This window comes from Pangasianodon hypophthalmus, chromosome 13, assembly GCF_027358585.1.
Source record: "Pangasianodon hypophthalmus isolate fPanHyp1 chromosome 13, fPanHyp1.pri, whole genome shotgun sequence".
NCBI classification, from domain to species: Eukaryota; Metazoa; Chordata; class Actinopteri; order Siluriformes; family Pangasiidae; genus Pangasianodon; species Pangasianodon hypophthalmus.
The window spans coordinates 18,609,356-18,627,111 of record NC_069722.1 but is presented as its reverse complement, the minus strand read 5'-3'; the positions used below and the strand labels follow the sequence as shown (position 1 = coordinate 18,627,111).

At 38.8% G+C, this 17,756-nt stretch overlaps 1 protein-coding gene across 4 annotated transcripts in view; it reads right to left on the bottom strand.

Annotated features, from left to right (window-relative positions):
- The window catches only part of septin9a (septin 9a), an 87,653-nt gene that overhangs the window by 41,254 nt on the left and 28,643 nt on the right, over positions 1–17,756 (bottom strand). For 3 of the 4 annotated variants that reach the window (XM_026916477.3, XM_026916480.3, XM_026916478.3), the window contains one exon: positions 13,947–14,600. In XM_026916477.3, the coding sequence (XP_026772278.1) occupies positions 13,947–14,600 (654 nt within the window). Of the gene's footprint in view, positions 1–13,946; positions 14,601–15,537; positions 15,793–17,756 lie in introns of those variants that run through there. The other variant, XM_026916479.3, reaches the window with a different exon arrangement.

The window sequence follows — 17,756 nt, the reverse complement described above, 5'->3', positions numbered from 1 at the left end:
AAGACCAGTGAATTGTACCCAAGTTCAAAAATATCATGCTTATTTGTCTTTCACTCACTCACACGCCATATGTTTATTTGAAGTGTACACATTACAAAGAAATAGAGCCTGAGGGCGTTATATGGGAATATCAACCTTACCATGGAAAAATAAAGCTGTGATAATGTAATCTACTACGCATAACATTGATGCTAAGCTTAGTGTTAGTGTTAATGAAAAAATAAGCAGACAAGTATTTTAAACAATTTGCTGAATATTTTGAACGATTTTTCTTCCCTTACCATAAGCATTAGTAGATTGTACAGTTTGAAGCGTGAGCTCGAGTGGACAATGGTGCTTTGCTCTCATCAACTTCTGCATAGTCACTGTGACAAAACAGTTGGAGGAAACGGAGGCGGTCGAGAAAGGCTAAGTGAAAAGCTCGTTTGTCAGGCTGAAGAAAGCTTTACATTTCATGATGCCAGCATCTTCCTCACCATCCATCAATACAGTAAATAAGCTTACTAACGTGAAAAATGTTATTATTGAATAAAGTGTGGATTCTCTCAAGTGTTAGCTCAGTGTTTAAAGGAAAAATCCAGCCTGAGCATGTTAATCTTTCTAACTGTGATCTTCAATGGCATCCAAGAGTTATTTTGCAATGAAATACTGAGCTGAGATTTTTAGTTTAAACCTTTCATCAACATGTTGGTCTATTTTCTTTTCTTTAGTTAATAGTATCCTACGTTACCCACAAAGTCTGTCCAACTCTCTCACCTTCTCATCTGTACACTCTGCTCAAACAGAACAGCTTCCAAAGCTTCAACTTTCATGCTAATACTGATGTCAGCAGCATCATGCTCTTCATCTCAGATCTCTAACTAGCCGAGCTGAGTCTCTGCCGTAACTCTGCATAGCTGCGTCATATAAGCTATACGGCCAAAAGTTTGTGGACAGCGGACACATATTGGCTTTTTGAACATCCCATTCCAGATTTAGTTCCCCTTCGCTGTTATAATAAACTCCACTCTTCTGGGAAGACTTTCCACTAGAGATTGGAGTGTGGCTCCGGAGATTTGCTCATTCAGCTGTCAGCATTAGTGAGGCTAAGCACTGATGTCGGGCGAGAAGTCCTGGTGCACAGCTGCCATTCCAATTCGTCCCAAAAGTGTTCAGTGGGATTGAGGTCAGGGCTCTGTGTAGGCCACTCGAGTTCTTCCACACCAACTCTGGCAAACCATGTCTTCATGAAGTGAAGTGAAGTGAAGTGACTTGTGGATTTGTGCTCTGTATTTAACCCATCCAAGTGCACACACACACACCGTGAACACACACCCGGAGCAGTGGGCAGCCTTTTTTGCTGCGGCGCCCGGGGAGCAGTTGGGGGTTCGGTGCCTTGCTCAAGAGTCTCACCTCAGTCGTGGTATTGAGGGTGGAAGAGAGCGCTGGTCATTCACTCCCCCCACCTGCAATCCCTGCCGGCCCCGAGACTCGAACCCACAACCTTCAGGTTCACCTTCGGGTTGCAAGTCCGACTCTCTATCCATTAGGCCATTAGTTCCTTCCTTGGTTCCTCGGTTCCAGTAAAGGGAAATTGTAATGCTACAGCAGGGGTGTCCAAAGTCTGGTCAGATGTTAACTGGCCTGCAGCTTCTCTTTTAGAATGTATAACATATTAAAATTTTTCCTTTCACCTGTCAGTGTCATTATGACTAATATATACATGTTATATATTGTCATGACTGGCCCCTCATTTAATCTGGTCCCCTTTTATTTGGAGACATCAAAGACATTCTATAAAATTGTGTGCTTCCAACTTTGTGGCTACAGTTTGGTGAAGGCCCTCATATGGGTGTGATGGTCAGGTGTTCCTAAACTTTTAGCCATATAGTGTAGCTGCACTGCATTCTGGGTCTTTGAGTCCAATGTTCTCTATCTCCATTAATTTTACACTGGAATTCTCATTATGATGACATTAAATGCTGCTGGAAATAGTGAGAATGATGAGAAAACACACAATCATCACTTATGTTGAAGATTGTTGTCATTTTTTTCTCCTCCTAAACACCATTGCAACGGCGCTAACAATGTTCCCCTGTCATGTCAGCTCAGCACACAAGCCAAACCCAAAACAACCAATAAATTAGCACCAGAACTACTAAGCACGTCACAAATATTTAAATATAAATATATTTCATGTGTTTCAAGGTGGATTTTTTTTAAGATCTATGTGTAATAGGAATCAGACAGTTGTGATGGTTGTGAGTTATGATTTCCAATGTCATAAACCTACAGCTGGGCCACTGAGCCCTGTAAGACCTGAGAGCTGATCAGTTATAAAACTGAAACCATCAACTGATATGCTTGAATTGGATTTTGTCACAGCATACTTCATGTAGAGATGACATATGGCTGGCTGCCATGAACAATATGATGTAATTGTGGAGCAAATGGACATTGGCTCTTGCTGTGATGTGCATATGGCAGCTGGGTGAACTCCATGTTCTAACATGCTACATGACCAAGTGTTGTTATAAATGAGGTGTACCCAAGCCGATTTATTCCAAGATGGAGGACTTTGCCGTGCAGCATTCTTCTTCCTGTAGTCATGGAAATTGTCGCAAAAATTTTAAAACCACTAACTGCAGTACTGGAGCGCTCACACAAAATGGTCAGTACAAACCTACACAGGGTATGCAAGTTTGTAGGCTCGCGAAGGTGGTTTCGTTTTCTATAATCCTTGCAGATGCTGTCTCCACATTAAGTATGCTGAGGCCTTAATACGTTACTTTCAATAAATACATGTACTCAATAAAGAAATGTTAACAATTTTTGTCCTAAAGCTAGGAACATGAAGATACTGACTTGAGGAAAACACTAGAAAGATATATGGAGAGAATGTTATCCTTTTACCGTTCATGGACAAAAGTCAAAATAAAGTACTAACAGACACTGAAAACCTCCTTTTCCGTCAATGGTAGGGTTGATATTAAAATAGCAATAAACATTTAGTCTGGCTAAAGGCATACGAATGCATTCCCCTGAATGTTTATTTTTTAAAAATATAACGTTCATGGAAACATCACCCTAATTTATGTACAATTCCAAACAGTACATGCTGTGACTCTGTGAAACTGAGTTTGGATTATTATACTTACCTGTAACAGAGAATCACAAGTCTCTACCTGACTAACAGCTACTCCTGCTGGAGCTGAGCGGAGCTGCACATTGATTGGGTAAGCAACTAAAACATGAGTGAAAGTGATACTAGGATTGTAACAATTACACATTCACGAAATCATAATTATTAGAGCTGAGGGCGATCATTTGGGGATATTACTATTAACCCTTTCTATATGAAGGTACATAATCAGTCAAGCAGAGTGAATTAGCAAACACGAGATTCATTCTGAAAGAGGTCACTGATGTAGTGATGTATTGAATTTTCTTTAATTAAAGGATTTAAACATTGTGCTATTAGTAACCATCATTTGTCATGTTCCATTTATTAGAAGGTCGTTTACAATTTTTTTTTTTACACAGGTGGTTTTTGCTATTGTACATTGTTCAGGAATCTTTGTGTATTTCCTAGATAGATTTTATATATTTTTATAAATGTTTAAAAAAAAGTTATTGTTTGTATCCAAAATTCAAAAAAGCAGCTGAAAACAAATGTTCTTCCATGTTTAATGTTGATAAATATATTTATTTTCTGCATTTTCCTCATTATTTCATTATTATTAGGTTTCTAATATAAAAGTGGCTTAAAAACAGTACAAAAGACATTTGAACTGCTACTCAAAACTGTTTGACTATTAAACAACAAAATTCACAACTGTGACAGATTTAAGAGGCACTAATTATGTGCACATATCTTTACATATCCAAGAAATGCAAATACATAAAATGTAAATTAACAGAAATGGCAACCAAGACTGGCATGTTGAATTTATAACTTCTTTACACACTTGACCGTTTGCCCTTTTTCTGTTGTGGTGAATTTTAGTGAGTACTGGCAAATCCAATTTATACATTCTATCATACTCAACAATAACAATACATTTGGCTTAATTTCTCTAAGGAGCGGAAGAAACTATTTCTATTAACTGTCACTGCTAGGGTGAGAAACAGTCTACCAAGCCAAAAATACACAGAAACACTGATCCTGCTGCCAGAAAGGACAATTTATTAGGAACATTCAGATACTCCCAGACTATCTATTAGCCAGTGAAGTGCAAAAGACTGCACTCATGGGCACCACACACATCCTAAGAAAAGTGCTAGGATGAATCATTGTGATCTCTTGTTGGCATCTGGATTCAATAGAAAACTTTGCATTCAGGAAGTGAAATGAATTCTCAATTCTTGCAGGTCTAGCGATTGACTTGGCCACTGCAAAAAAAAAAAAAAAAAAGGAAAAAAAGTCTTGGGTTGCTTTTGTGTGAAGTATGCTTCGGGCCATTGTACATCTACACTGTGAAGCACCATCCAATGAGTTTGCATTTAGCTGAATCTGAGCAGATAATATACACTTTACAATTTATCCTGCTGCTTTTGACAGCAGTCATATCATCAATAAATACAAGGGAACCAGTTCCATTGGCAGCAGTCCACGCCACGCCTTAAGATGAGGTGGTATGCTTCGGATCATGAGTAGTTCCTTCCCTTCTCCATAATCTTCTCTTCCTATCATTTTGGAACTAATTGATCTTTGTTGCATCTGTCCATGCTGTTCCAAACCTGTATGGGCTTTTTTTTCCCCCCTAGAAATTCGAATCTGATTTTTGAGGCTTACCAATGGTTTACATCTTGTGGTCAACCCTTTGTCTTTACTCTGCTGAAGTCTTCTCTTGATTGTTGACTTTGACACAGATACACCTACCTCCTGGAGGATGTTCTTGATCTGGCCAACTGTTGTGAAGGGGTCTTTCGTCACCAAGGAAAATAATTCTTCTGTCATCTATCACAGTTTTTTTTTTCCATGGTCTTCCCAGGCCTATTGGTGTTCCTGAGCTCAGCAGTGCATTCTTTCTTTTTAGGAATGCACCAAATAGTTGCTTTGCCCACACCTAATGTTTTTACTATCTCTCTGATGGGTTTGTTGATTTTTCAGCCTAATGATGGTTTGCTTCACTGGCAGTGACAGCTGTTTGGACTTCATATTCAGAGTTAACAGTAACAGATTCTAAATGCCAATGCCACACTTGAAATCAACTCTAGACCTTTTTTTTTTTTATTTTTAAGTAAAATAATTTTTTACTTGTAAGTAAAATAATGAGGGAATAATACATCATCACCTGGCCATGGAACAGCTGAGCAACCAATTATTCAATTAATTTTGGTCCCTTACAAGGGTAGGGGGACTGTATATACAGGGTATAGTAAAAGTTAAGTGTAGTACACAAAAACATGACACTTCAGACAAATGTCCTTCATTACCTTCATCAGACAAATGTCCTTCATCAGTTGTGCAAGCAATGGCTTGGATATCCAAGTAACGAACAATGCAGGGTCTGCCCAAGTCATGAACCATACTAATCTCCTAAAACAGAGCCTCTCTTTGTCTTTCTCAATACAAGGAGTGTGTCTCTGGAGCCATTTAATGTCAAAGACATTTATTCAGCTCTGTACTCCTGAATATTCATCCCTCTCTGCTTCTGACTGGATGCCACTAGATATTACCCAAAGCACAAACTAGAAAATTTATCACTTGCTCTCATGTGACAAGCACAAGTCCTACTCCCTCGGTCTAGTGGGAGCTCTTTATGTGAGATAAAGCGGCTCAAGTGAATCATCACAAAGCATGGAGTCACGTTAATGCTGTCTCTGGAAACATCACATTATTTACTTTTAAAAGGACGCCTAATGGTCTAGATCCCTAGTATTGACAGAGGGTTTGATGACTCAGAAGAATGTCCGTCCCAGACTAAGTAAATGGACAAAGAGCACTTCCTGGCTTTTCACTGTGCTCTGGAATGCACTCCTACTCCACTCACCCCTCCAACACAGGTCAGCCACGCACATCTGGAGCACATGGAGAGCAGTCAAATATAAAAATACCTCCCTGCACTCAGAAGCAGTCGACTGAAAATTCTCTAACATTAGCTAAGTGGTAAACTAATTATAGCATCTAGTCCAACATGAGCTGATACAAAAGGTTCAAGAGAAAAAATGATTAGTTTTCTTTACTGTAGCAATTTAAGAGGATCAATGTTCATCATTTCTAGTTATTACAAATTTCTTAAGAATGGTGGCTTGTCAGGACACAAGCTCTTCTTTTCATTTTTCATTTTCAAGTTCAAGCAAGCAGCATGCAAATAAACTCACCTATAATCATATGACATCGAGAGAAAGAGAAAGAGAGAGACATTCAAATATAAATTTAAATAATCCATTAATATATCAGTAATGGTCAACGTCTGTGTGTCTTGTTGCTTCTGTTCTGGTTCAACTTACAGTCTGGCTAAATCATGTTTTGTTCTTTTTTTTTTTGTTATCATAGCAACAGAGGTGTAATAGTACTGTGTATCATATGCCTGTTGTTATATATCTTGCATGTTATAAATGCAAAGAAGAAAAAAGTCTGAGTGTGTTTTGGAAACCACAGGAATAGCATGGTGACGGCACTCACCTCCCTGTGAGGGTGTTTTCACACTTGGCCTGAATGCAAGAGTCCACACCCAGGACAGATTATGGGCTCGTTTGGGGAAGGGGCTCATAATCACAGGTTTGCTTTCATACAGAAGAATACTTTCTGAACCCTGGATTGATTGTGCAATTCCATACGTCACACTTTTGTGCATACAGCATATTTGTCGGACTCAGGACTGTTTCCCTCAAGAGTTGAGTACATTTAGTAAAGTGTGAAAACTATTTCATTCACAATCCCTGGTCCTGTTGATTCAACTGACCACATCAAGGGTCTCATTCATCACCTGTGCATATGCATAGTTTTGTGTATAAGGATGTGCGTATATTCCCGCACACTCCTGACTATGCGTATAGTGGTAAAAAGTGTAATAGCAGGTAAAATGATTATGAGGAGCTTCTGCTCCACTTATATCAGCATATTTGAGAGAGTAATTACTGATTTCAGTGCGGTGCTCACAGCGAGGTGCAGACAGGTGACGCAGATGGAGTGTAAAGTAAAATTGTGATCTAAAGAACAATTGGGAGGTTGCCTTGTTTAAAGATTCGGCACACACAGCTTTGCGGAGGTAGAAACGTGTTACTAGGTACCACTGGAAACTCCATGCTGAAAGCGAGCCCATTGCCCATTGCAATTTTACTTGATCTCTATTCTTGGGCAGAATGCCTTACTGATATATAAAACCTGACTTTCATAGGACTGGAGCACTGTAATTAGCTTACCTTTGTGATGTGTGTACTTGTGCTAAGAGCATCTCAAAAAACACTTATACTGGCCTGCAATAAACAATAAAAGGATGAACCTACTGACTACCATATCACAAGCATATACACAAGCATATGATTTTGAGCCGCTCTACCAAACGAGCCCAGAATCAGTCCAGGGTGCAGACTAAAGTATTGGGGCCCATGTGTGAAAACTACATAAATCTTAAACCACATACTCCATTCTTCAACCTTAAGATTGATCATGACAAATGATAAATGCATTAGCTAGCCCACCGGCCAAGTGGAAGCTCCAGTGTGCTAGCCAGTCTTGTGTTTTGATTGCCAGAAAACTGATATGACTAGGCTTAAATAGTGCTATCATAAGGTTATAATATATATATTGTGTGAGCTAGTTAGCTAGTTAAGTGCATTAATATGGGCTAAGGGAAACAAATTATTATTAGTCTCTTCTAATAAAGTTTTTAATGTAGCACGTCATGTTTGCGCCTTTGACAAAAAGTCAACAAGTAGTTTTGGCTATGAGGCAGGCTTGTCCCTAAAACATCTTGAAAGAATAGCCTAAAAAAAAGACAGGAAAACAAGCATTTCCACCATTTAAAGTTTAAGAAGAGTAAGGCGTAATATTATTATCAGCTTTTACAAATCAGTTGTCTAATGTCCACATGGCTGAAATTTTCTTTGTTATTCTGCTGCTGCTCAAAGTGTCTGAGTATTTAATCACTTTTTATCATCATCACCACTAATATCACTTTAAATTGTTAGGTCCATTTTTGACCATTTTCAGGGAGAATATTTTGTGGTATCCTGAGTAAATAAAGTCAAGTGATATTAAATACAGTATATACTTCTCTAATGTTAGCCAAGTCAAACGTACATTAATAGATTCTTTTTCACATTAACGAACTCAAAATATTCTCCATTTACGGTTATAGAACGTAAGTAAGAGGGTAGGGCTTCCAGGATGTCTCAGTTAATATGGGAGAGCACCAATGATTCCAGATTCGAAATTGGCTCTTCTCCCATTTTATTAGTGATTAAATCATCATATCACACAAGCCTACTATGAGCACAACAGATATTCGAGTCTGGCTAGCTTTATGTTTAACCATGAAGTGACTATTACTTATTGCAGGAGAGGTACATGACAGCTTTCCACTGGAATGTTTTTGTTTTGATATATACACACGTTACTGATTCTGAAAAGATCGCCCGTCATCCATATACGCTAATTAATCTGCTTAGTAATCTGCTTATTAATTTGTTCTATCGATAACCAAATCACGCCTCGACCGATTCGTATAGTGCAGCAGGCAGCGGGATTTGGAACACACTATAGTCTCTACTTGTCTGCTCGGCAACTATGAACTAATAACCCTGACATGAAATCTGCTTGTCCCGGGCACCAAGAATAGTGAATTGTCTGCTCCTTTTAATCCACATATGGTGGAGACAACAACCTATAACAACATGTCATGAAGTGTTTTATTCCTGTAATACCACAGCAATCAATCTTATAATCAATAAGATCAACAATCTTAGAACTAACCAGTCATCCAGAACTATTGCGTCTTGCACAACAGTGAGAAAAACGGAAACTCTAATTGGATATCCGAACCATGGCAGAGAGCTGAATCAGAGTTGCAGACATGGTTTCTCAAATTTTCTTTTGAATCAGCCTCTTTACAGGAACCCATTTCCACACACTTGCTCATACACTCATGGCAGAATCAGGGGAAAGATGTGACCATGCTGAGTTTGAGTGTGAGAGTCAGTGAGCAGTAATTGAACTCAAATGTGGCCCATGGTGCATTGTTCACATCTTGAAAATGTTTTCTACAGTGTCTGGATTTTCTCTATGCCTTACATTCAACACCACAGCTTAAAATAATTACTTATAACTGTCTTGAAACAGATTCAATCGTACAGTCCTGTACATAGCTGACTCTAGCAACAAAGCGCCTTTTTTTTTTTTTTGACTCGCCACCCTTCGGAGGACCATTGAGACTTTTAGTTCATTGAGAGCATTTTAGTGTTATTAGATGCTTCAGCAAATAAGTTCCCATAAAGAAGGAGAATATAAACTAATACAAACATGAAAACCAACACTAAGAAAACACTGAGAAGTGCAAAAGATGACACAAGACTTTAAAACAGAGAGGAAAAAAACAGTGGAAAAAGGGACAAATGAAACAAATACGGAAGTAATAAAGCTTTTTTTTATGTGCAAAATAAGAATTTATACCTAAATAGCCTTTATTTTACAGCATACACTATGCTGTATTTATTATTTATTTACTTTATTTATTCAATACTTTTGTCTCCAAAAAAGCAAGCTTTCCCTCTTTCACCCACAGACATGTACAGCTGTAAACTGCAGGCTTTCTGTTTTTACATTGCACATCTCTGGAATGTCACACCTTCCTGCGGTCCTTCAAGCCTCAGTGATTACATGCATATTCTTTATGGGCAAAGTGCCCAAGAATGGCAAACAAACATCAGAGAAATGTCTTTGCTTTCTTAAATGTTCTTTGAGGTTCTTGGCCAAGATACAAAGATAAAAATATTACAAAGAAATCATGACACCATGACATTGTTTTCCATCCTGTGCACTAACCAACAGCTTCTCTCTCTATTCCAGCTAGGGCAATCACAAACTTCTGGCTTACTCAATTGGGTAAAATGAACTGACTGCAATACTGATGAGCATAAGTAGATGTTAGATATACAGGCAGGTCCATAAATATTTGGACGTTGACAAAGTTATTGTTGTTTTTAACTGTCTACCACAGTGTACTGGAGTTGAGAATAAATTTGAGGGCATTTACATGCAAATCGGGAGAACACTGAAGATATTCTCCATAATATTCTCTTCCTATCTTTCTGGTACAAGTCAATCTTTGTCTCACTTGTGCATAGGATGTTGTTCCAAAACTGTATGGGCTGTTTAAAAATGTTTTTCGCTAACTCTAATCTGGGTTTGAGGCTTGCCAATGGTTTACATCTTGTGGTAAACCCTCTGTATTTACACTGGTGAAAGCTTCTCTTGATTGTTGACTTTGACACATATGATACACTTTGATACATGTTCCTCCTAGAGGGTGTTCTTGATCTGGTCAACTGTTGTGCAGGGGCTTTTCTTCACCAGGAAAACAATTATTCTGTCTACCCCAGTTGTTTCCTGTGGTCTTCCAGGCTTTTGGTGTTCCTAAGCCTATGGTCTCTATGGTCCCTGTCACAAAGCAGCTTTACAGAAATATAGCAATTCCAGAAATAAATTTTTAATTTATAAATTTATCCACAACGATCAAGCCAGAAGCAATGGTGGCAAGGAAAAACTCCCTGAGACGACATGAGGAAGAACCTTTGAGAGGAACCAGACTCAAAAGGGAACCCATCCTCATCTGGGTGACACTGGACAGTGCGATTATAAATCATTTCCCTTCTATAACTGTGTACTATATAGTCAAAAAGTTCAGTTGTGTAAACGGGAACTTATGAGCAACTTATAAATATGAGCATCAGAGTCATTCCTGAATTCATTACAGTTTTAACTTGAAGTCTGTTGTGTTGAAGTTATCAACTGTTCAATGATGAAAAGGAAAAAGGAAGAGCATCCACAGCCATCTTTATGGATTCTATGTGTTACCATCCACAGTAATCGAAGATTTTGTACAAAGGATGTACCAAATAGTTGATTTTGCCCCGCCTAATGTTTTTGCTATATCTGTAATGGGTTTGTTTTGGTTTCTCAGCCTAATGATGGCTTGCTTCACTGGCAGTGACAGCTCTTGGGACTTCATATTAAGAGTTTACAACAAAAGATTCCAAATGCAAGTGCTACACTTGAAATCAGCTCTAGACCTGTTTACTTGTATTTGAAATAATGATAATGCAGACCTAGGCATGGAACAGCTGAGCAACCAATTGGCCAATTGAAACTAATTTGGATGTAATTTAAAGCTGAAGGTCCGCACTCTGAGCTCATATGTTACATAACTCATTATTTCAATTCAAATCCAACATACTGTTGTAGACATTTAAAATTGAAATAACTGTCAATATTTATGGACTTGACTGTATATATGAAGACAGCATCCATCCATTTTGCGTAACCCTTATCCTACACAAGGTCACGGGGTAAGCTGGAGCCTATCCCAGGCAACTTGGGGCACAAGGCCGGGTGCCAACCCATCACAGCGCACACAAACTCAGGTTGATGCCAATCAACCTGTCTTTGGACTGGGGGAGGAAACTGGAGGAGAATATGCAAACTCCACGCACACAGAGCGGAGGCAGGAATCGAGCCCACAACCCTGGGGGTGCAAGTCAACCATGCTAACCACTAAGCCACCCCACCCCGAGTGAAATGGTATAGGTTAGATATAATTTACTGGTGCATTAAATCAATATTTGCAGCCTTTTACCTCTCAAACCCAAATACTGCAGACACATGTCATTTTAATTAGCTACTCAAACAAGGGTCAAGATCAGAATAATCAAGATTTATCCCTGACTTCCCCTCTAGATTCCAAACTAAACCAAACCAACACTTGTGGCAAGACCCCCCCCAAAAAAAACACAAGGGTTCTGTACTGTCCATAGAGGGGATCAGTAAATGTATATCTACAAAGGTTTGTTGAAAACATTATTTGACCTCAAATAATGAAAGGAGTCAATTTATCGCGTGACAAATAAAGCACATCAATAGAGACCCAAACAATTATGGAGTCTGAACCCTGCTCTAGGTAGCAATACTCCCAGTACCTTTGCTCAAGCCCTAACTAGTATTCTGAAGTCATACCACTTCAATGGTCATTAATCATAGTATTTCATCCTGTTGCTAAAAATTTTTCATTCATCAAACACATATGAATACTATATAATAAACACATACTATAATAATACGCAGAACACAGTCAACACTAAGAGCAGTTATTTAGATCTATACACATCAAGCAGCCTCTGGGTGTAAAGACAATAATCAATCCGATCAGCATATGGAATACTTGGATACTGTCCTGATATGCAAAAACACAGATACTCTCAATCGTGAAAAAAAGGCTGGAAAAAAGGAAAAATTCTGCTTCGAGCGTGAAAGTTTAGCCATGGCTGTCAGCCTAGCACAAGTTTCTGCACCTCAGCTCTTCGCCATCACATGCTAGCTGCCTGACGTCACCCTGATCCAGAGCTCCACAGGGCAAATTCATTTCTATAAGAGGCTCCTGTTATTCTCATCAGCACTGGATCTTTTTGTTTGTATCATGGGTAGCCTGAAGGACGCTTAAGAAGAATCTTTTTCCAAGGAGGCTTAGCATTTAAAGCACTTTTCATGACATTTTGTTAACCACATCAACCTGAGCCATTTCATTTAGTAACAGAAATCAGCATTAACGAGTTATTTATATATCTGCATGTTACCCACTTTAAAAAAAAGCATGGTAAATAGAAACTAATAAATCAGTAGCTGACTGGAACTCTTAGGGGCTCTAGGAAGAAGGAATCATTTTTAGTTTATTTTTATAGAAATTGTTTTAAATCTCTTAAAGAGAAACACAGGCTAGAAGACCAACGTACAGGACTAACCATTATCTAGCCTTGATTTATCATCACACATTTTATATACAGCTAATTAACACGCATCTAAGTTGAGCCATGAGATTCCGAAAATTAATCAACAAATTAGCATACTTGTCTCATTTACAACACAATTTAAATCCATAAAAGTTGCAATGGAAGAGGGAAAACAACTGGGTTTGGTAACGGATTTAGTAGAAAAAAAATGAAGGAATGGCCATTCATTGACAGTGTTAAACTTGACTCATCAAGGAGTATACGCTTATTTTATTTATTTATTTTTTTTACATTCTTACATACGGTTTTTATACTGATTGGTCATTTGTTATTGTTCCAACAAGGCTGATTTTAGCTTTATCTGTCTGGCCATTGTCCAATGACTCCCTCAGAAAAAAATGTTTTACTTACTAGCTATTTGTGTTTTTCACTACGGCTATTAAAATGCAGTGCTTACCTTTTTATTTTAAGCCAGTCGAGACACTGTAACATGTAAAACACACTGTAATATATTTACTTTAAAATTATTTTCTTAGCAGCATAGAATGCACTGAATGGCTAGACCTGCTAGAAACTGCACAGCACACTACTGAATAGAAGGAACCCTAGACATCCATTAAACACTTCCAACAGAAAAAAAGGAGTCTGACCTTCAGAAAAAAGACAAAGATGAGTCAAGAGGGGAAGGTGGTGAAGTGACTAGCACTTGCTAACAGCTATTTGCTTCCAACAAATAAAAAAAAAATGGGCTAACACTCCACATGTGTCTACTGTATACAAAACATCATGTTACCCATAAAGCAGAGCACTTTAACCATCCGCTACTGCTGTAAACATGTTACATTGCTACCTCTGTTGCCACTCATTGCATGCTAGTAACTTTATCGTACACGATGGCTATTAACTGCACAGAAGAACATGGCATTGCTGAGCAAAAAAAAAAAAAAAAATGAAAGCAAAGTAAAAACTTTGATAGTTTCGCAAAACAAGGGCTATAACAAACTGAATCATTGACTCACTGTCTGTAGCTCGGCTAGAATTCTCCTGAGCTGCTGGTGGGGTTTTATATTCAGTGAAGCTGGGGGTCATGCTGGCCTCTGAAGAGAAGCTGTTCTCAGACTCTTTGGATGGGGATGAAATCTCCACCTGCCTGTTAACCAGTGGCTCAATCCTTCTGCCTAGCAGTGATGAACTCTCCGCTGTGCTAGGAGACTCAGCCTTCCTCTGAGCAGGTTCAGGAATTCTCGCAGCTGAGGAAGGCACATCAGCTCTTCGATAGGCAGCTAATGGTTCCTGTGCTCGTGAAAGGGTGATCTCTGCCCTCCTGGGTGAGCCCGGCTCTGCGATTCTGTTATGAAGCGAGACCTCCGGCCGCCTCAGGCCAAAGCGGTGAATGCCAGGGCTGGGTAAGCTGTCCACCTGTTTGGAGGAGATGTCGATGGAGATTTCAGTGCGGCGTGAAAGCTCTATGCGCCGACCACTGCTCTTGGGAGAGCGTTGACCACTGGATGAGGATTCTGAGCCATGTCTGGAGGAATTTTCTGAGTTTCGGGATCCCAGGTCGTGAAAACGGCTTGTGGCAGAGGAGCGAAGGGGATTGACATTTCGGCGTGAAAGCTGTGAAGGATTTGTGGGCGATTCGACCTCCTCTACTTCGAATGACCTTTTTAGTGCTGCAAAGAAAAAGAAAAAGAAAAAAAAGAAGTGAGCGAGACATTCACTGTATAGTCAAGGATCAATTTGATAATGCTTAAGATATCAACATAGAGTGCAGGGTGGTTTGGCGGGTGTAAGGTGTGTTTTAGAGAGCGTAAGATTATTTTACAGTCATATTCTGTCTCTCTTCACCTGTATCAGCTGGACTGTAATGCGGTCTGATACACACAACTATCTGCTCACCCTCTGCTCACTCTCTCTCTCTCTCTCTCTCTCTCTCTGGACAATTCAACAAAGTCAATATTATTCAAAATGCCTCAAGTCTCCTGGTTTATGATCGTTAAACACTTTTTAGCATCCGAAATTCTGCTGAAGAAATGATTATCTGAGAAGACCAGTACAATTCATGAACAAATGACTGAGCCAGAGTACTCACAGATTAAAAAAAAAAAAAAAAAAAGTACTCAAAGATATGTTTAAAAAATAAATTAGTATTTCCCATGATTGTATTTTCTTTAATGAGCAGAGGCAGAACTGCTTTTCTAGCATATAGATCCTAAGTGAAATCACATATAGGCCTCCAATGACATAGTGCAGTCTAGGTGCAATTCCAAGTATATCAATATTACAGCAACAAATCATGACTCTCATGTAAGAGGTAAAACTGCTAAATTATCAGTAACTATTTCAGAGATGAAACACAGAAGTGAAGTGAAGACAGAAACAGTCTGAGGAGCTTCGAAGGAGCACTTCCAGGCGTATGGAGAAGTTAAGAGAGAAGATTTCCAACAGATTTCCACTGCAAATCCGCCAGGAGTATGACATGTACTACACGACTAACCAACTCCGAGAGATAAAATACAAAATGGTAAATCGAGTTGACAGCTGAAATACAAACAACATTATATTTTAATTTAAATAAATGTGTTTATTTATATAACAGCCGGGACCTACCTGACTTGATACGTTTGACGTGTTTTGACAACATTGCAGCCGTGAATTAAACGTCAAAACGCCACCGTGAGCGCAGCCGTTTACTGGAGTTCACTTTCGCCTACCAGCAGCGCTGCATGGATTATGGGTAATGTAGGAATCTCCATGACAACTGCAAAGGCTCAGTTACTGAGTAAACAGCATCCACACGGTACATACGTCTCAGCAGATCACGAAAATATTTCAATTACTTAAGCACATACCTGAATTATAAACCAATCCTATTGCCACATTGGCCAAATATGTCAGAGAAGATTACCTACGATTTACACGTCACTCCCAAATAAACCGATTTCTGGGAATGATGGGCGTGGCCAGGGCCACTAGCGGGACGCATGGCCACGCCTCTTGCCACAGCAAGGCAGCATTATTATTATTATTATTATTATTATTATTATTATTATTATTATTATTATTATTATTATTATTATTATTATTATTATTATTGGGTAGTTAATAGAAATAGTAATGATATGGGCAGTGGTAGCTCAGTGATTAAGACTACTGATCAGAAGGTCATGAGTTCAAATCCCGCCCCTGCCAAGCTACCATTTTTGGGCCCTTGAGCAAAGCTTTTAACCCTCGACTGCTCAGTTGTATAAATGAGATAAATGTAAGTTGCTCTGGATAAGGGCAAGTGCCAAATGCCATAAATATAAATGTAATTATAGTGCGGTTCCCAGTGTCTGGTGATGGAGGCATGTATCTGAACATGAACACATACATGCAATTTGGACTGAACAGATAATGTGTCCTATAGGAATACAGATGAGAAAAATAGGCTGAGTGGTTTTTTTCCCCTTATGTCATACTGAAAATAAAAGTTTACAGCTTGTGGAGGTTGCACAAGTTATAAAGTTATGTTCTGCTAATTGCTATTTGTTGTTATAATTTCTGAATGAAAAATACTTCCCAGCAGCCCAGTGTTTTCCAGTGTTTCTTGGGCACAGACAAAACACACACACACACACACACACGCACTAAAAAACAGCTACTTTGCCCAAACCATCAGTCAGCGACAGCATCATTTGCACTGCCATCCTTTTTGCTCACCATTTTGCACCTTGCACATTTTGTATGCACACTACCCAACCATATTTATGTATTTTTTGTGTATCTATTTGCATAGCTGACACATTGCACATTGAAATTCTTATGGTAGCTCACCTGTCAAGTGCTGGATATATATTAACAGATATCTACTTAACAAAACATACAAACATGTAAATGCAATATCAAGTATACCCAGGGCAAAAAAAAAGAATATACTTCCAAGATGCAAAAATACTCAGAATACTCTGGCATCTGTGTGGTCCCAAGACATATTTGCATACAGTTGTTTGTAGATGCTGGTGGTACCTTCAGCTGTTTGTAAATTGCTCCTAAGGAGGAACCGGACTTGTAGAGGTCCACAATTTTTTTTAAGCTGCTTAGATTTTCCCATGGTATCAAGGGCAAATAAGCACTGGCTCTAAAGGTATGCCCTTTTACAGACGTGCTTCCATTAACTCCTAATTATGACAATTAGCCAATCAGAAGCTTCTAAAAGTCATTAGATCAATTTCTGCAATCTCCTAGATTGTTTAAAGAGACAGTCAACTTGGTGAATAGAAACCTTTGACCCACTGGAATTCCTGAGGTGTGAAAAATGAGAGTGAATATCTTTAGCCTGTGTGTATGTAAACTTTTGGGTTCAACTGTATGTTACTGACCTGAGCTCTCTGGAAAATTGTAATATTTCTCACCTTATGTGTGATGAGAAGTTACATCTAACTGGCTCAAAGGAATGTGGTATATCACGTACGAGACTTTGTTAAGATTTTGTATACAGTTTTGGGAAAAGAATCATAAGATGAACTGAGATTTTATTGAATGACATAGAAACATATAAATAACTTAAATAGCTAGGCAAAAACCAACAAAAAAAAAAAAAAAAGCAAAATAAACCGGATTTCATCTTTTTAGCACATGAAATTGTCAAGACAGAAATCCACTCAGCCTTTGGTTGTGGCACGCCTTGTGACTTTACAGGCATAGCTACATTTATATTTCTGGCCATGCTTTTAGCTTGGTCACTTGATCAGTTTGACTTCTTTATCAGCACCAGTTTGCTAAAATGCTGCTCTTTACCTCCCTGGTGCTTATAGTTAATACTATTCCATTTTAGCTCATAGCCTCCC